We start from the raw sequence: 20,843 nt of genomic DNA, 5'->3' as shown, positions 1-20,843 counted from the left end.
TCTCATGAGTTGAAAGGAGATGGATTTGAGTTCTGACATCAAGTGGCCAGTCAGTGATCCTCATCTGGATCCTGGACCTGCTTGGACTCTTCTGAACCTTCAGACTGAGGGGTATCTTACCCAGCTCTGCTTCCTCTCTCTTCTCTTCTGAAAGAACGATTGTGTCTTGCAGGTTGTAGTCTGTGCTTTGGGTTACTGAGAGTAGGCCGCCCTGCTGCTTTAACGCTGTTTTCTGTAAAGGGCTTCAGGAATCTCATGCAGATTTTTGCAAAGTCATATGCAAATCACAGAGCCCAGCCCTTTTCTTAACAGGATGGCAACCTTGTTCCTCGGTGGCACCTGGGACCTGGAGATCCTTTCTCCACTTACGTTTAGCGCGCAGCCTGGGACTTGTCCCTGCAGCTCACCGGCTTAGCCGTGGAACCGTTGGGACCTCCCACCAGGACTCCAATCACCCAACTCTCTTGAGACCGCTCTGGCAGGGCTGATATGGGGTGCAGCCTTTGCTCAGAGGGCAACATGTTCCAAGCAAAACCTGCCCACCTGGGCCATGGGCTCACCCCAAGCCTCCCCGCTTCTCTCCTGGGTGCAATTTTGAGGTTGCTGAGCTTCGATCCAAAGTCCAAAATGGTGGGGCAACAGGGACTTCAAAGAGGCCCCAGGGCCCCCGTGTACCTCTCCCAACTCCCAACCCGAACACCAGGGATTCCCTTCAGACCCTTACTCCCCAAAAAGTCTGCACCTACAGGGTAGCTAAAGGGGTATATTTATTTGGCTTTGAGTTTCTCTTCAGGTCGAACATATCCGCAAACAGTGCCCCTCCCCCAGTCTGGGAAGGCCATTCTTCTGCTGTAGCCTATCTCCTCTACATCATGAGAATGCGGAGGGGAGGGCTTCAGACACAGATGGTGAGGGTCAGAGCCAGCCTTTCCCAAATCCTGGCAGCAGCCACTTCCCTCAATACATTTCTGTCTGATGCAGCCTCCTCTCCACTCCTTTCCGAGGCCTCTGGGGCAAAGACCACCCTTCCAGTCCCATTTCCTTCAAGTGATCCGGTTGGGTGGGATGGGAAATGGGAGAAGATCTAAATGAAACCAACCACCTGGCCACTTGTCGAGAATCGTTAACACTAGCTGGTAGTAGGTACATGGGCGTTCATTATGCCATTCTCACTTTTGTAATATGTTTGCAATTTTTCATAATAAATTTTTTTAAAGTCTTCCAGCTTCCATAGCAGTCAAGAAAGAAGCCTAACCCCTAACAAAGTTTCATGGAAACCCCCCACCCACCCACCCCCACCAAAGCAAGAGGCAGGGATGATTCCATTTCATATAAATAGATATAAATATATATGTGTATATATATAAAACACTCATTTTCTAACCTTTTTTTAAGGCCCACTGCTTTATTTTCAATAGACTAAACCTTATTTCTAAGAGGTCCCGAAGTTGGGCTCACTTCCCAGGCTGGGTGATGGGGAGGGCAGGGAAGAGGGTCCTTAAAAGTTTACACTTCAATGTATCTCACACTCTTCCTGTGAGAAAGCGACTTGTTCAGTGTTCTGAACTTTTCGAAGGGTCTATGCTCGCAATGCAAAGTGTCATTCTCTGGAATTGCACCTGGCTCAGGAAAGGACTGTCTTTGTACTTGAACTTAAATCCAATGGAGAACCTTAACACGGGCATTTGCATGACTGAGAATTGCTGCTGTCTTTCTTTTTCCATATGTCTCTTTCTTGGATGTGTTCTAATAAAATGATTCTAAAGCAGGCTGTTGATATATAGTGATTTATAAATACCCCCTGTTGAGCTCGGAGGCCCTTAAAATTCTCTGCCTTCCCACTTTCTGGAGAGACCTGTCAAGCTGAGGACAGATGCCTAGAGTGTGTCTGTCTCTGTGGCAGGATGGTGGCACCACTGCAATGGCAGTCATTAATAAGGATCAAATCAACCACAGCAATTTTATTTTCTGGTTTCCTAGCAACAGAGCTTGTTTTCCAGAATAAAGATGAATGGCCATCTGTAGATGGGGTGAGGAGGGGCGGGGGGAGTGAGAGATAGAAGGGGGGGGGGGAAGGCAAGGGTAGAACCCTTTCTTCCAGGGAGGGAGAGAGTGAAGTGAAATGAGAGGGAGGCAAAGGTAGCCCAAAACAGGCAGGCCAAGTTTAGACTTGATCCATTTAGTTGATAGGGGATAATCAACTTAATTTTTATTTTCAAATTTTGAGAGCAAGCCATAGCACATTGCAAGACCCATTGGGGAAACGTACATTCCCAGAAGGAGATACTGTGAGAAATGCTCCCTTCAGCCAAGCCTGGTGCGAGCATTCCCAGGAACTAGTAACAGCCTCCTGGGGTCGAGCCCTTGATGAATGAGGCAACCTTAGAAACCTTGTCAGCTAACAAGTGTGTGCAGGGGCTGCAGAGGCAGAGCCAGACAAGGAGGCTCCCGTCCCGAGCACTCTTCTCATGGCAGACACCAAGAAGCTACTGCATTTATTCCTGTGATTTCCACAGCCATTCAGAGAGGCCAGCAGTGTTGTGTGTATTTTCCTAATGCCCAGGCTGAAGTGGTGAAGGAATTCCTAAACCTTAGAAAGAACACATTTGTGATTCTGTGGCATGTCGCTGCCATATCCATGCGTGTCCAAACCACAGGGTTGATAGCCAGTTGGCTGGCTGGCCTGAGCTTCTCATGGCATAGCCTCCTCCAGTGTCTCCATCAGTGGCCAGTGCAGACCCAGTATTGCGCTCTTCCCTATGACTAGAGAGCTCTTTAGGCCAGGGTCTCTGAAACACACATCCCCATACTTGCGGCTTGTTTTCTTGTAGAGAACAGGCCAATAGGCTGAAATCATCAGTTAATTCTCATAGGGATTTGTTTGCCGTCCATGTAGCTAAAAAATACCTCCATTTTCTGGTTGGGTATTAAAAAGTAGGTAAGCAAATAGATCTTGTCCTCATGGAACTTACCAGTTCAGGAAACACACATCAGTCAGACGATGCATGAGTAGATGTATAACAACTGAGAAAAGAGATGAGTACAGGAAGATGAAAGCAAGACAGACAGGGCTGTTTGCCCAAGGGCACACTACAACTTGGAGGCATAGAGCTCGGAGCCCCTTCGCTTTCTTTTTAGGCTACCTTTCCCACTGTGTCTCACAATCCTTTTGCATAGTTTAGACTATCCTCTAGCCCCAGCCAGCTCTATGAACATGTCAGTCACTCAAGACGCTGACCCATAACCAGGAAAAAAAACCAAAGGGTTCATTCGGAAGTGGTGAGCTAAGTTCTCAGCGCCCAGTTCAGGAACTGAAAGGCGAAGCTTCATGCTGTAATGACAGTGCCAGATCAGGGGGTACACAGGCACTGCAGTGTTTGGTCTGACCCCAGTGTCTTTCCGACTTCCGGAGCAAGACGTCATTCATTCAGCAACTATTTACTGAGTACATACTTGGTGCTAGGCATGGTTCTCAGGCCTAGGAACATGAGGGATGAGATCACGCACACTCAGGGTAGTAGGGCCGAGTACAGGACATGAAGGAATAAAACACATTACCTTCAAGAGATACATGTTCTCAATGGAAGAGAGAGAGAAAAGAACAAAGAATTACCACGGCATATTAGAAAGCAGTAACCGTTAGAAAGAAAGTAAGTCAAGGAAGGAAAGCAGAACATGACAGAGGTAGGAATGCATTTTTAAGAACTGATGTACCAGGTCAGCATTTTACACATATATACGTATACATGTATGTACATATATAACCTGTGTACAATACACATGAATACATGGGTTGTACATATGTCTGCACTTTTTTAAGTGTAACAGAGTAGTGTCTTTAACATAACTTAACATGTCACTTTGTGCTAAGTAGCTAGGTGTATAGTGTGGTTGGAAAAGACCCTAAGCCACTTTCTCTGGTCACATTCAGATGCTCAAATCAGTTTTCCCTTTTCTCCTTTTGACGAAAGCAGTGGTTCTCAATTCATATATATTATGAGTGTGTGTGTGTGTGTGTATATATGTGTATATATATATATATATATATACACATACATATACATACATATACATCAGAGTTAACTCAGGGACTTGTTGAAACACAGCTCTTGAGCCCCACTCTCAGAATTATGTGACTCAGCCCATCTGGAGTAGACACGTGAACCTACATTTCTACCAAAGTCCAGCTAATACTGACACCATTGGTTCAGGGACCACACTCAGCCATCTACTAGGTGACTAACGTTAGGAAAACTGCCTATTAAAGTAAATTAACTCCAGAAGAAAAGATGCACCGATTCTTGGGTTTCCTAGATGTTATCAAAGTGGCTGCCCTTGAAAAGTAAAATCCTTAAGAAGTGAAACTTTTTTTTTTTAATGGAATATGTATCTGAAGCCAAAGCCCAGGCTCCCAGGCCTTAAAGAGTTAAAACAAGGAGCACAGCCAGAACCGGAAGTGCCAATGATATTTTGTTGTTTTCCTACAAACACTTAACTTAGTATTTTATCACTGTAATATGTCTGCAGGCCCTTCTGGCCTCCTGCTCCTCCTGACCAGTCAAGCTTGGACACAGAACACTCTACAGATAGTAGAACAGATACTATTGATACCACAAAGAGGTGTGTGGTCTCCCAGGGTAGAAAGACTTCAGTTTCCTTGCTCAGGTCCTCAGTCCCTTCTCGATTGTCTTCACTTCATTAGCTAAAGCATTGTCTTAGGATGTCCATCCTGGGAAGTTGTTATCTAGGACATATAGTTGTTCTTTGCTTTTGATTTGTTAAAAAAGAAAAATTCACTTGGTGCAAGAAGATTATCCACATGAGTGATTAACTTTGGCAAGTACTGAGCCCCACATGAGTTCTTTGTAGCATAAACTCTTCTCCTGCTGGGCATTATACAGAGGAAGTGCTAGCTCATTTTATTAATAGCCTGAGCTAGAACTAATCGTTACAAAAACAAACCTGCCAGGGGAAAACGCACATAACACTTCCCGAAGAAAAATAGAAATGTCGTTGATTCCATGTGCCATTGCTTCCATTCCATTAATAGATATAATTGAACATTTTCTGCATCACTAACATATACAGCAAGATGAGCGCATTTTCAGTTGGACAGTTTGTATATCACATTCCTGGATTCTCAGATCTGGCCCCCACAGAGAAGGACTCCTCATGACAGAAGAGGAGATCCCCACTGAACCTCATAGGCGGCGGTCCTGACTGTGGATTTAGAATTTAAGTTTCAATTTTCCTTCCTCTGTCTCACAAATGCACTGATATTATGACATCTTCCTGTCTATATCGTTACTGGGACCCTCATTCATTCAATAAACATTTATTGAGCCTCAGACCCTGTAAAGGCTACCGAACAGACTACACAACTGAATTAAAGATAATCCCATCCTCGGAGAATATAACAAACACATAATAGAACCACTCTAAACACTTCAAATAATCAGTATTCAGAAATACTCCTAAGGTATGGCCCTTAGTCCACGGAAGCTCCTCCCCATTTTCATTCTTTTTACTCAGCATATGCTCTTGAAAATTAGACTGTTGGGTTGTTTCAGCTTCAACACAAAAGAGACAGCAGTAGGAAATAGACCATACCTGAAGAGAACGTTGATCTAGAGGAGAAAGACTAGACTGGAGCTCTGCGCATGTGCAAAGATGGTCATGTGTAGGCAACTCCAGCGCATTATATGTGGAGAGCAGCCTGGGATCTGTGCATACCCCACACACGTGAACCAAAGAGATGAAGTACCGTGGGTCAGACATACATAATGCTTTGGAGGATCAGAAAAAAAAAATGACATTGATGAAAGATCCAGTGCGAATGCATGTTTGGTGAGCTTGACTCCAAAGCGTACGAAGAAAATAACTATTTATTTAAAAAATATTGAATCATGCCAATAAGTAACACAGAAAATGAGCAGATACTGAGCTGGGTTGTAGAAGGGAGTGGAACGCATAGGATTCATCTGGCTCTGTTGTTTCAGATTCCATGATTCTACAGGGTGGCTGTAGGGTTGCTGTGCTTGTGGGCATGTACACACTATGTATGAAACAGTCGTGTGTAGGCCAGTAATATGTTTTTATGAAGACATAAACTCCTCGGATAAAACCCAGTTTCACAATCTAGGAAGAAAGACAAGTTAAGGAAACCAAAAGTAGAATCAGACATGAAAGATGGAGTTGTAATTCTGTTGACCATGAACACACCTATCTTCCCTCTCCACTGGGCCAAAGAAGAGGCAACAGCTAATGCTCAGGCTCTGTCACCACTCTTCTTTAGTCTGGATTTTGTCACTATTGGAGTTCCAGGTCGAGATTTAAGAGTGAGCCTATCCTTTGAAATCTATTTCTTCCAGTTTGCAAACCTATCCAGGTCCTGGAGGAAGTTTGTTTGTTTGTTTGTTTGTTTGTTTGTTTGTTGTTTTTGCTTTTTTGTTTTTTTTTTTTTAGCATAGATGCTTCATCCAAGCTTACCAATGACCAACAAGTGTGCCATTAACATGATAATATAGCTGTGCCTACTATGGGTGGGTCTGGTCCTGGATAGCTACAGAGATATTATGAAGACTTGGAAATAGCAGTGATGGAGTTTCCATGTCTCTTCCAGGGTGGCAAGATAAGGAGTGGTTTATTCTGTCTGTAAGGGTATCCATGGATCCTGTTGCCTGTCAGTGGTGACCATTCGGTGGTTTCCATACCCATGGGCAATGTCGAGTCCATAGGTATGGCTGTACTGACTGTTGCTAAGTAGTGGTTAGGGCTTGCATTCAAGTGAAGGAATGCCCCAAATGGATCGGGATTAAAATGTAGTTGACAGGGAAATAATTTATATATTATTAGCATGGCAGACACTATCAGATAGAGTAGTCTATCAGTATGACATTCCATGTGTCGTTTTTGGATCTCACAGACTCATGAGGATTTACGTAGGCATTTTGACCTCGAAGGGTGCAAGGTGGTGATAATACTGGTTTCTGTGGTTGAGTTTATTCAAGGCCAGCTGGAAACTTGGAATGAAAAGCAGGAAGTTCTATGCTACTAACACTCCCTGTGTTTTTCTTTGGGATTGAAGATTCTGACGTGTTGCTTCATATTCTAGCATTTCTGAAACCACCTAACAAAACACTTGTTAGAAAGCTACAGATAATAATCCTCAAAGTCAAGCCATCATAGGTGACCTGGGTACTCTCTACCTAACCTGAAATGCCACACAGACAAGCTTAGTAAAGAGGGAGGGAGCCTTTGCAGCATCTGATTGTTTGTTTGTTTGTTGTTGCAGAATAAAAATGATGACATTCTAGCTTGACAGCACAGTGTAAGGCTTCAGTGTAGGGCCAGACACGAGTACAGACATCCAGGACATATTACCACCAACCCAGCATTTGTGGCTTCTGAGGAGCTGAGTGATTCAGAAATTAAAGTGAGATAGGAAAAAACCCAATGCGTCTACTGGTATTGAGAACTTGGTTAAATGACCATCATCCAAGCCACTCTCCTATCATACCAAGACCTCAGAAATAGCTGACTTCTTCTTGGTTAAACGTTTTATTTTTAAAAATGTACTGGATGCAGTGGGTTGAGATAGTTTAATGCCAGTAATGACGTTGGAGGCAGTCTCTTCGGTAAACATTGACATAAAAGAGTCTCAAGGGTTTTTCCCAGAGTGATATTGTGATCAGATTCTGGGCAGTCTATCAAGAGACTGTGGGAATGGCCAATATAGCCTTCAGGGTCAATGAGACAGGCTTTATCTACAAAATAAGAGGATGGCTAGTAATTAGTGGCTCTCACCAAGAACAGGGTATCTCTATCATGTTCACTCACTCATCCAACAAATATTTTTAAAGTACCTACTGTGTATCATGTACTATTCTAGATAGCAAAATCAAACCCCCCACCCTGAGAAAAACAGATAAGAATTCCTATCCTGATGGGTCTTATATTCTGGTGGAAATACATATAGGTAAAACATGTAATACCCCAAATGATGTGAAGTAGGGAGTAGCATAGAAAGGAGTAAAGAGGTGACTGAGTCCTAGTGACCAACACAGTTAGGAATACATGGATAATGCAACTAGTCCGAATAGTCTCAAGGGGGGTAGTGGCAATGAGGCTATATTTCAGGAGATGGTGGGGTAACAATTTTCTAGAAACACATACAAGGTTTTAGAAAGCTCTGTTCTTTACTGATATCCCAAAGCATGAAGACTTGGGGAGGAACAGTCTTGTCTAGCAGGAGAGTGAATGGGGCCCAGTAGTGGGTATTTGACTAGCATACGTGAGATCCTGGGGTCCACCCTCCGCACTGCAAGCAGGAATCCACAAGCAAACACTTTCTCAGCCTCCATGTCTCTACTGGAGTCAAGATGGCATCCCAGAGGCCATGTGGGAACCTCATACTACCCTTTTAGCTCTGCCAGCAACCAAGAGGAGCTCTTCCCATATGACCCTGGCCCTAGGTCACAGGAATCTGATTCACTCTGAAGTGACAAGAACCTTACCTGAGGCGGTGTAACATCCCTCCAGTTCAAACAGTGAGACTGTTGAAATACATCAAGGCTTGGTCTAAGTCATATGTGATTCTAGGAACCCAGAACTCACAGAACACACTGTTCTTATGTCTGACAGTTCAGAGGGGCCTTGCAAACTAAGAGGCACAGCAAGGTATTTGTTTTGCCCTTGGTGAGTTTAAAATATTAGTTTCCTATGGTTATGTCCCCAACAACCAGAAGACTGTGGGGTCCCGCCTGGCTAGACTGATATATGCTTGGTAGCAGCAGGAGGTGGTTGTCAGCTGAACTTGTCATCAAGATAAAGACAAGGTCCATTTTGCTCGATCACGAACAGAACAGGGCCTCAAAAGACCTGAAAAAGGGCTGTAGGGATTCAAGATGGGGTCTTGGGATCCTAACAGAATCTTTGGGTTCTGTTGGACCCAACCAAACAGTAGATAGCTCAGAATAGAGCTGAGTTCTTCATTGGGAGGAAGGCTGCTTCGCTCGTCATTGGAATATAAGCATACCTTCTGCATTTCTTCTCCCCAGACCCCACGTGGGACTCACGTAACCTATGCAATGGGATGATGTGGCACGAATATGGCTTTTTCCTCACAGCTGCAGCAGTTTGTCTCCAGAGACGAGCCCTTAAGATTGAGGCCAAATGAGGAGGGAACTTGAGGCACCAGTACACACTCACTCCCGTTTTTTATATAAAAGGGAAGCCATATGACTTGAGAGACACATAGCAAGACTAAATCCAAGAGGTTGTCTACCACAACTGTGTTTAAAGTTGGTCAGCAACTCTGAGCAAGGGCTACATGGGACAAGTTGCATCCCAGTTCAGGTCCTGATACAGGAGCCCAGTGGCTAATGGCAAACAAAATTTTCCCTGTTGTTATGGGAAATTGAGCGTAACGTGATTATTTTCCATTTTCTTTGCTTTGTGCATATACTTATTGGGGCTGTTGTAACCATAACTGGTATGGGCCAACCATCCTTTAGCTTGTTCTGATAAAAATTCAATTTTGAGCATGACTGAGACCTCATTTATGAATTGCAAAATCATTTTGAACTTGCTTGCTAGCTGGATGAAGAATCGGGCTTAGCCTGATAGAATCCATGTTAAGTCATGCTAGTAATTGGATTGCGGATTACTACACTGTGAGAGCTGTGAGGAAAGGGATTCAGGTCTGCTGTACATCTTTTAAATTAATTTTTGTCATTTGACAACTTTTATTTTTTGTCAGTCTTAGACATGTATACAAGGTATTCTTGTTTAATTCCCTCCGTGTTTAAATCACTACTCTATCTACAATACCTACTGTACTGTCAGGTACGTTAGAGGTATTAAAAGACAATTGGGTAGTGTGGAGAGTGAGTACAGTTTCCTTAGTGTGTAGAATTACAAAGGCTAATACTCTCCACTTTCAGCACAAGCAGAGCAGGGCCTAAGTACCGTGCAACAGTGAAAAGCTTTGTAGAATAACGCCATATTTGGGGGAAAAAAATAGCATACTCCTTGAATTCCACATAACGTCATAGATAGATGGGTCTAAAGTCTGATCTGCTGGGTGAAGCTAAATCCAGGATGGAGAGTCAGAACAGGAAAACAGGGAAAGCTTAGCAGAGATTTCTAATCAAAGGAGCATTAATCAGAGGAGTGAATGGGCTGGGATCCCAGATGGACAATCAGATGTGGGAAGGAAGCGACAGTGTGATTTGGCCAGTGACAGACAGTTCAGAGAATCGGCTAGATGTGGGCTCCTAGTCCTGCAGCACATCTCATTCTATTATCAAGCCCCTGAGATTCTGAATGTCCCAGATGTCTCAGTTGGCATCTGAGTTCTGTGGATCATTTCTAACTAAGAATGGCAAATAGGAAGATTGGAAAAGTAAAAGCATCAGGGGTCTGAAGCAGTGACTGGGGAAATAAACCTAACAGAGCGCACGGCCCCCAGAAGGAGACGAGTGTTCAAAGAAGTCAGGGTGGAAAAGGCATCTCATTTGGTCTACTGCGCTGCGCTGGCCGCCGATGTAACTGACACATCACTGAGGGCAAACGCGTGCTCTCTGCCCTGCCCCATTCCCATGCTTATGATTCTCAGTAAACATTCCAGAAGCTTCAGGAAATAAAATTTTATGCGTGAAGAGATCCATCCGCTGTGAGTCAGCCTGGGAGACCATCCACAATGGATCCTAATGCAACTCCCCAATAGAGAGTGGAGCTGCCATGAGCTTAATTGTATTGTGCTTTAGGACCCTTCCACAAGTACACAAAAGAGATAGAAAACATTCTTAGCTAGAAGAACTGTAGTCCGTTTGGGAGAAAAAAAAAATATAAGTATTCAGAGGACAAAATTCCTACCATATAGCTCTTGCATCCGCCTAAGAATGGAATGAACTCTCTTCGGTGTCTATCCAACATCAAGCATGAATCACTGGCGCAATGGCAGTAATCTGGGGCCGTTTAAAAAGAACAACAGCACAGCAATAATCATTGCAGTGGGCGTACTGCGATAATAAAATCTGCCGAGTCTGCCAAACTTGCAGTTTTATTTGCATTCATCTTAGGATGGCCTCATCATTTGTCTCTTAACTTTACATTACTCTCTCAGTAATTCGTAAATTCCTCCGTAATTTCTAAATTCTCAGTAATGCCTGAATTCCTTCCAGTACCCATCCAAAGACAATGCCTTGCAGAGAAGAGAGAAAGAGCAGGTGTCAGGACGGATCTATTTTTGCTGTAATAACAAACAACCCTTAATTTTTTTTTTTTAATGATTTAAAGCCAGAATGTGTTTGTGTTTTTTGTTAACACTGCATGTTCATATCAACAGGGAGGGCTCTCTTTATTATCCATCAGGGAATTTTACTAATAGATCAAGTTATAAAGTTGCCAATTACCATCCCAGACATAGAGAGGAGTCTTAAGGTTCCAGTACCCACGATTACATGTTTCAGACGGAAACATGTAACATGGCTCAGCATTAATGATCAGAAAGAGCCCCATGTCCTAACCCAATCATGAGAAAGAAGAGAAAAAAAAAAGTGTGGTATCCAGAAGCAGAAAGCTAGGAGTGTTTTATAAACATCAGAATAACCACCTTACTAGTTCAAATAAGTCGTATTTTCAGGCAATGTTTATTTTGGCTCCAGCTCAATATGTATATCTTGGCTGTGACTCAAATAGATATTTAAATTTTGTCTGTACTCAACCGGAGTTTTGTGCGTGTAAATTTCAGATGTATTCATTGAGATGCCATTATTCATGTGTCTCCTGTTATTTTCTGTTCTTGTCCCACCTTAATTTCTACTAAGCTGTGTCTACGAATATCAGGTTCTATATATAGTGGGCTAGTACAGTTTTCAGTGTCTGTATAGAATGTAAAGATGAAAATTCTTCCTGTTCTTGTCAAAACTTTTTCCAGATTTAGGGAAATAATTTCTGGGGTATACTGTCCTGATGAGCCCTCTGAATAGAACAGCTATATATGTTACAGCATCCATTTTATAAACTGTAGTGTTCTGTCGGCATGAGATCCCAAACAGGGTGCTACATGACAAAGAATGTTAGCTTGTTAAATCTCTCATAGCAAAGGTACTAACATTTCAAAGGGTGCTGTCCTCAATATAAGAACATGATCGAGGCCAGCCCGGTCTACAAAGTGAGTCCAGGACAGCCAATGTGACACATAGAAACCCTGTCTTGAAAAACCGAAAACCAAAATTTAAAAAAAGAAAAACATGACAAAGTGTCGTGCTGCTCCTGTTGTAAGCCATGCTGCCTGATTCTGTGACCTTGTCCTAGAAATCACATGAGTGTTATTGACTAACTCTGGGGACACTGGGAAGCCAGGGCAGAGTCTAGTAACAAACATATCCACGTTGTCCGCAAATAAAGATAGTGGGACAGTGAGAACATGGGGTCGGAACTGACTCTGAACTGACAGAGAGGTTAGATTTTAACAGATGGAGAGATAAATACAGTTTTTATTATATTCCATGCATTCAAGAATCTGGGTAGAAATATTAAAATGGTGAATGTTGGACTTCTAAAGGGAGGAGCTACGATACCTGGGATGAGCTGGGGGGTGTTGCATCGACTTACTTGTTCTTAACTCTGCCATTGACCAGCTGCCTGAACTTTGTGGACTATTTTAACTGAACCATCAATCTTTTCAAACTCTACTTCCTCTCCTATAAGACTGGAGAGAAATAGGAATTAGTCTCTGAGTTCCCTTCACGTTGAAACATTTTTTTTTCCTGCTAGCTTAGCCGTGATTCATAAACCCATCCCCCCTTTGCAGGGAAATATAATAAATATATGTCCTAATTAATGAAAAATTGTGAAAATCACATTGCTATATAAACGGTAGCCTGCCTGCACTGTGAACATTACCTCTACTGATGCAAGATGCATAGGAATCACAAAAGAGTTTATTTTAGAGATGCCTGAGCTCCAAAATGAAGTTATCAGAAATGAACTGAATATGTGCTCCAATCTCTCTGTTATTCGTCCATTCACTATAAAGTCAATAGAGTATCTACCATGCATTCTGCTGTGCAAAACCGTCAACTTGGGAAAGGAATTGAGGAAGCTGGTGAGTGCAACTGTATGAAATCTTTGATACATAGGAAGGAAAACGAAGAAGGGAAGAGGCTGGTAGGTAGAGAAAGCAGAATACTTTCTGAACTGGCAGGCCCAGAAGGTAAAGAAATGTCAGAACACACATTAAGTATCTTTAATACAAATGCCAGGTACCAGAAGTTTGGAGGGTTTTTTTTGGGGGGGGGGGTAGAATATTTTTACAAAATTTATTAGTCAATTATCCATAATCCAAAGTTAATTCAAATTCCAAAGCTCTTTGCACATCATGATTCTCAGAATAGATATGCACAGCCTATATGAGTCTTGGAGTAAGCATATTGGAACAAGAGAAGTTGTGGTCTGGGGGAAAGATATGAGACTTCTAATTCTGACCAAGATAGAGAAACAAAGACCAGATTTCTTTTCCTGCCTGAAGCAATTTTTTAATGAACAAAATATAAGAAACAATGATTGAGACAATGGACATTGGGCATCCAGCACAATGTCTAAGAGGTAGGAAGCTAGGTAAAATGAGTCCTATAAAACAGCCCAGCCTTCTGCTTTGAGTTCCTGGGTTTGGGTACGGGGGGGGGGGGGGCATAGCCCCTGTTTCCACCTAGACCAAAAAGCCTCATGTTCATGGGACAACAGTCCGAGCGGATAAGCTCTTTCAGTGAGGAGCAGCAATGCAGGGCTAAAGATGGCTGTAGTTCTCTCTACAGGACATGAAGATGTAACTGCATCACAGAACTAAGCTCAAGAATAGTCATGGGAGAGCTGAGCATGGTGGCACACAGCTTTAATTCTAGCATTTAGGAGACAGAGGCAGGTGGATCTCCCAATCTAAAGCCAACCTGGTCTGCAAAGTGAGTTCTAGGACACCCAGGGCCACACGGAAGAGCCCTTTTTTGGGGAAAGAAAAAGAATGTATATACATTCATGGGAATGTAAAAGTATCAGTAAAATAAAATAAACAAAATCCACAGTGTCTGGCATCTAATCAAAACTTACCAGGCATGCAAGGAAGCAGGAAAATCCATAATGAGGAGGGCAGCATTCAGTTGGCACTAAATGAGAACTGAGAACTGACAAAGAAGTTAAAATTACAGGACATGGACATAAATATATATATATGTGTGTATAGTTCTTGGTTGCATTTATGCACTCAGAAAGCCTTATAGAAACCTGGAAGATGTGAAAAGTGTCACTTGTTGGACTTGTAGACGTAGGAAGTACAACATCTGAGCTGTGGGGGAATATGCGTGAATAAAGAGGAAGTCAAGATAGCAAAACAGAGCACAGTAACAGTGTGTGCATGCATGTGCGTGTGCTCATACGTGACTGTGTGTGCATTGTGTGTGTGCATGTGGATACATATGTGTGTGCATGTTTGTGTGCTCATATATGTCTGTGTGTGCATACATGTATATGTGCTCATACATGTCTGTGTGTTCATTGTATGTGTGCTCATACATGTCTGTGTGTGCATTGTGTGTGTGCTCATACATGTCTGTGTGTGCATTGTGTGTGTGCATGTGGGTACATATGAGCGTGTGTGTGCTGAGAGACATGAAATAAGAGTATCAGTGTGCTAACATAAAACCTTTATGACTTAGAGTTCTATGCTGAGCTAAACTATAATTAAAAATGAAAGTGAAATAAAGCTGAAAATAAAGTGAAATAAAACATAAAAGAACCTGAAAATTGTAAATACTTATAAGTCATTGCTTTTAAAATAAAGTAAATTAAAATTCTGAAAGGGACGAATAAGGTGTATGATATACTGAGTATAACAAATACTAGCATGTGGTGGCAAATATCAAATATTTAGTACAAACAATGATGAAAATACACACTTGAAATGAGGGGGAAACGATTTTTTAAGATGTAGAGCTTTAAAGGGAAGTAGAAAAAGATGAGGTTTTTGTTTGACTCAAGAACAGGGAAACGGTAGCAATTGCTGGTCTCATACCTGTGAACTCAGCACCGAAGAGATGAGGAGAGCAAGTTCCGAGGTAGCCTGAACTGCACACGCTACAGAGAAAGATCTCTCTCAAAAAAAAAAAAAAAGAAAAAGAAAAAAAGAGACTGGGCGAGGTGGCACAGGCCTTTAATCCCAGCACTCAGGGAGGCAGTGGCAGGCCGATCTCTGTGAGTTCGAGACCAGCCTGGTCTACAAAGCGAGTCTAGGACAGCCAAGGCTACACAGAGAAACCCTGGCTCGGGGAAAAGAAAAAAAAGAATAAGAATTAACTTAGGTTTTGTTAGAAAAGTATGTATTTTTATGTTGGGAAAATGTAAGTATATAATTTCAATACTAGAAGAAGAATGCAAGAAAAATAATACAAAGCAGAAATGACCGGAGCCTAAATAATAATCACAATAAATATAAGTAGATCCACATTAATTATAGAAATTTTGGTCTTACATATAAAGTACAATTAGTGATGGGTTAGAGAGATGGCTCGTGAGTAAATGTGCCTTCTGTGACTCTTAACAACCTGAGCTTAGTCCGTAAAAAGAGAACTGACTCTCCAAGGTTTTCATTTCTCGTTCACACGGGTGCTATGGCACAAACATGCAGCCGTATGTGCAAGTGCGCGCACGCGCGCACACACACACACACACACACACACACACACACACACAATTTTTTTTTTAAATGTTTCAACAAGTTTTGACAAGGGCCCGGAGGGTAAAGGCCCAGGCCGCCAAGCCTGACAACATGAGGCGGCCCCCTGGGGCCCACAGGCTGGGAAAAGAGAACTGACGCCAACACATTGTCCTCTGAGCCTGATACACGCACACTGGGATACAATTGCCCACATGCAGGCACAGTGTCTCCATCTAGAGTCTCCATCTAGGGTTTGTTTTCTCCACCAGTCAAAGAATTAAAAGACAGGAAAAATGGGGGACGCTACCCTACCATGCCCACATTTTTTTTTTTTCTTAAAGAAAACAGAGAATAACACAAAAGGAAAAGAAACTGGATGTGGTGGGCCCACCTATGATCCCAGAGTGTAGGAAACTGAGGCAGAGAGATTACAAGTTCCAGCCAGGCCTGGGCTTCACAGTACCACCTTGTCTCCAAAGACCAGAAAGGGGAAAGAAGGAAAGAAAGTGCGTGGGATGAGCTTGGAGGAGAGCTGAGCAAGGCCGAGAAGCAAGAGCTCAGTGCTAACCGAATCCTGGGACCTGTGGCACTGGGCCGCTGGAGCAGGCCACACCACAGAACAGGCTGGGAACAGTGTGGGAAAACCCACAGAGCATGCCTGTGTTAAAGGCCCCAGCCGCCACCCACCTGCGCAGCCGTTTCCGGGGCTGCCTTCGCACCAAAAGGTGGCCGGAAATTATGGGCTGCAGAACTAATTTGCATCAAGGAAGTATATAGCAGAGTTAGGTTTTTGGAGAAAGAGGTCAGTGGTGAAGACGGGAGCTATAAACAAAGGCCATGCCAAGTAACGTTGGGTTCAAAGCTGTTAACTCTGAGCAGCCAGAAGCTAGCACTCTAGGAAGTTTTGCATCAGGAGAGACCTGAAAGTAGGTGGTTCCGCCTACCAGTAAAGCTAGATAAAGACTGCTAATAGTTAGCCAAGTAAGGGGCTCTTGATTTGAGTGGGCGGGGCGGGGGGGACGGTGTAGTTCAGTGGGAGAGCACATTCCCGAAGCTCCATGTTCAAAGCCCAGCACCACAGAAGAAGCAAACAAACCAACACTTAAGTTAAAGTTGATTGGTATTCTTCAGGACTCAAAGGGAGTTTTGGGATTCCAGACCAACCCTACAGAACTGTAATTATCCTCTTGTTTGCAGATTTTAGAACTCCTGCCAGGGACTGTTGGGATCATTTAGCAAGTGGAAACGCAACAGTCTCCTAAAAGTACCAATAAAACTAAAACTTCAGTACAATAGCATTAAAATTATAGGCATTAGAGTACACAAAACGAAGGACGTTTGGAGGAAAACTGCTATTCTTATAAAACCCAAGTCAGAATTGGTTACTCTCAGTTTACTAAATTAGCCTGTTAGACTGACTTCTTTTATTTTAGAAGTTATCTTATCTCTTAGATGGTTCTGGGCTCTACCTACACCAGTGGAATTTTACTTTCCGAAACTGCCGTGGAAAAGCCCAAGTTAGTGCTCTGGTTTGTTTCAAGCCGTCTGGGCCTTTAGGCTGAGCCAGTTATGGCTGCCTGGGTGCTCTCATGATTAATTCTGTGGTGTTTCTTCCCACCCTCCCTCTTTTCGACAAGATAAGATGCTTAGATCCAGGCAACCTTTGAATTCATTCTTCTGCCTAGATCAAAATAAAAAATAACAGGGGCTAGAGAGACAGGTCGGCGGTTAAGAGCATTGGCTGTTCTTCCAGAGGACCAGGGTTCAATTCCCAGCATCCACATGGCAGCTTGCGGTTGTCTGTAACTCAAGTTCCAGTGGATCCAACTACCTCCCACAGACATACATGTAGGCCAAACACAAAATGTATGTATGTGCATGCATACATACCTAAATATAATAATGATGATGGCTATTTAAAAGCATTCCCAAGCTTCCCCTATCTGCCTTCATAAGACACTGCCACCCAACTGTCACCCCTAGCTTTTAGGATTAGGTCTTGCGCTTGACTCAAGTGAAGGAGAAATTCTGTGGCCTGCTGGTAGCACTGGCCCATAGGGGCAGCTATGGAATAAGAGTCTGAAGGGAACTCAACCAAGGACCATCTATGGATATAACCTAGAACTTCTGCTCGGATGTGGCCTGTGGTAGCTCAGTAACCAAGTAGTTTTCCAAAGTAAGGGGAACACGGACTATTTCTAACAGGATCTCAAGGGCAGGCTGTTCGACACCCCCCCCCCCAGGGGAGGAGCAGTCTGTTAGGCCACAGAGGAGGACTTTGCAGCCAGCCCTGAAGATACCTGATAAAACAGGGTCAGATGAAAGGGGAGGAGGTCCTCCCCTATCAGGGGACTTGGAAAGGGGCAGGGAGGAGACCAGGGAGGGAGTGTGGGGTTGGGGAGGGAATGAGGGAGCGGGATACAGCTGGGACACAGAGTTAACAAAATGTAACTAAAAAGAAAAATAAATAAATAAATAAATAAATAAATAAATAAATAAATAAATAAATAAATAAATAAATAGATAAATAAAATAAAATACACACACACAAAAAAAAAAAAAAAGAGTCTGAAGGGAAAGCTGTCTTGGAGCTGAGCTTGGAGGTTAAGAAAAAGTTTGCAGAAGGTGCCAGCAGTGTGGTTTGGAGGAAGAGCATATTTGTTCTGGTCTAAGGAAACATTATAACAAGAGGCAAAGACTTGGGAAAATGCGGAGTGTGTTTGGAAGTCAGCAAGCGTAGGCGTGCCTTGAGCAGATCCGTCTGTACAGCAGATGTGTTGGGGAGTTGGGAAGGCTGGCACCTCCAAGCCGTGATGTACACACTCAGAGATGTGAACCTGGCTCTGGAAGCAGCACAGGCTAGGACAGCATGAGCTCACTCACATCCCATCATCTGTCCTTCCTCAGAATGGAGTGGGCAGGACTGTTGCTGGTGATAGGCTTGTCCTTACGTAGGGTTTAGAAGCTGGTGAGGAGCTGATGAGGAGTCGAAAGAGAGGAACAGCAGGCTATGGGAAACCTCCAAGTCCTTGCTGAGGTGTCAGGAGGGAGTGTGTCTTCAAAGTAGAAGGGCCAGCATGTTGGCTGGCTTTTTGGCCTTTGACAAGCATGAGGATAAGACAATGTTTAAAAAAAAAAAAAAATGTGCCTTCTCACACCATCTCCTACAGCAGGGTGGGAAGATTTTCCATGGCCATGACAGGAACCAGGAAAGATAACATTTAATACAACTGGTGTGTGTATGTGCGAGGGGGGAGAGAGTGCTATTTGGCCTTTAGTTGAGCAGTTAACGAGGCATGACCTCCGTCTGACCTCTGAGTAGAGCAGTGTGGTTAGAGGAACAGTACTTGTGGGCATGTCGTGAGTCAGTCAGTCAATATTCAGGATGATTTCTTAAAGCAGTGCTGATGGTCCTTGCCCTTGCCCACAAGGACACGGAATGTAGACTCGAGAACTTTCTGTCAGGGAATTTTTCCTGAGAGAAATTTGGACAAGAGGTAAGAGGCTGTCTGGTAGACCAGGAGGAAGCAAGGCCCGTCCCTGCGCTTCTTTCAGAATAATTTTGTGGTGTTAAAGATTGTATAATCTCGGAAGGCCTCTCAAGGTGATGCTCCTGAGGGAAAGCCACAGAGTTGAGAGCAACCTGCACACTTGCCCAGAGTCCTCGGTACTCCCCTACCCCTCCCCACCCCATCCCACCCCACAGGGGAGGAAGCTGTGTTTCAGAACACAGACTTGGAGTTTAAGGATGTTTAGAAAACTTTTTCTTGGGTGTTCAATGTTCTGGCTTTATAAGTAAGAAAACAGTCCAGAAACACCCAGAAAGGAGCCCAGGTTCTCCATCTACCTCGGGGCAGACCCCATGTGGCCTCCCCTGCTGTCACAGGACGGCTACTCATGCCGGGTTCCTAGCTGCCCAGAAGGCTGGGACTGTAGGAGTGCGACCTGCCAGAGAAAGAAGTACCAGGGGAAGCAGTGAGAATTATTCTAAAATGGTTTTAAAGAGTTTTAGAGAGGAAAAAAAAAAAATCTCCTTACCACCCCGTGTGAGGGACATTAAAATGCAGCATAAGCCTCTGTCCTGTACTTAAAAAGCCTGTGCTGTGTGGGGACAGCTAGCACTCCTCTCTGAGGGCGGCAGGCTATGACGTTCCGGCCCTCCCCCAGCTGAGGAAGAAAGGCTGGAAGCTCCAAAGCACTGAGTGTCCACTGGAGATGATGAGGAAAATCATTCTGTGGTCACCGCCCCCCAGCTGTCCAACCACCTCACTGACCTTTCCCCTCCCCCTGTCCCCAGGTGCACCTGCCTAACTCCCAGCAGGCAGGAGCTCAGCACTAAGCCAGGATGGAGGGCATGGGGATATTGTGCCCCAGGTTTTGTGGGGTATTGAATAAAGAAAGCCTGCAAGAGGGAGACTAGGCTTCCCAGCTTGTTTTTGAAAGAAAGAAGGGAGAAAGGATGACAAGAATGCGTTGTGTGCATTCTCATACATTTGACCTTGATGGGGTTAAAATGTAAACGAGATAAGAAATGAGCCGTTCAAAGAAGTCTCTTTTATTTTTAATAACCCACTGAGACCCTTTTTAAAAGAATGGCCTGGGTCTGTACTAAGTCCTGGTTTGAGTTGTTTAGAAATGTGGTTGCAGTGTGCCTAGTGGGTGGGAATGGCTAGAGGGCTGGCAAACTACACATGGGATGTGGGACTAAATCATTCATGTAGACCATCTTAGAAATGTAATTACCTGAAATGTCTTTCACTAAACCCTTTTGTTTGATAATGGAGTAACTGTGACTGGAGGAAAACGTGAAAGTATTCATCATGGAGTTGGGGTGTAGCTCTGTTGCTATAGTGTGATTTTGCAGCATCTGTGATGCCCTGGGCATTGGCGTACATCTCTGTAATCAGTACCTAGAAGCTGGAGGCAGGAGAATCAGACCCATCCTTAATTACATGGCAAGTTCAAGGCTAGCTTACGTTATGTAAGGTCCTGTCGCTAAATAAATAAATAAATGCAAAAACAGAAGAGGAGGAAGAAGGGAGGAAAGGAGAAGAAGGAAGGAAGGAAGGAAGGAAGGAAGGAAGGAAGGAAGGAAGGAAGGAAGGAAGGAAGGAAGGAAGGAAGGAAG

At 43.6% G+C, this 20,843-nt stretch overlaps 1 protein-coding gene across 11 annotated transcripts in view; it reads left to right on the top strand.

Annotated features, from left to right (window-relative positions):
- The window catches only part of Kalrn (kalirin RhoGEF kinase), a 575,471-nt gene that overhangs the window by 416,065 nt on the left and 138,563 nt on the right, over window positions 1-20,843 (top strand). For 2 of the 11 annotated variants that reach the window (XM_055625000.1, XM_055624999.1), the window contains exon 34: window positions 313-1,275. The exons of the other annotated variants lie outside the window; for them this stretch is intronic. In XM_055625000.1, coding sequence (XP_055480975.1) covers window positions 313-375 — 63 coding nt within the window. In that variant the 3' untranslated portion in view covers window positions 376-1,275. Of the gene's footprint in view, window positions 1-312; window positions 1,276-20,843 lie in introns of those variants that run through there. 11 annotated transcript variants of the gene reach the window in all.

The sequence above is a fragment of the Psammomys obesus genome, unplaced genomic scaffold, assembly GCF_907164565.1.
Source record: "Psammomys obesus unplaced genomic scaffold, mPsaObe1.curated_primary_1811, whole genome shotgun sequence".
NCBI classification, from domain to species: Eukaryota; Metazoa; Chordata; class Mammalia; order Rodentia; family Muridae; genus Psammomys; species Psammomys obesus.
The sequence above is the reverse complement of the archived record's forward strand: the minus strand, read 5'-3'. Positions and strand labels throughout refer to the sequence as shown.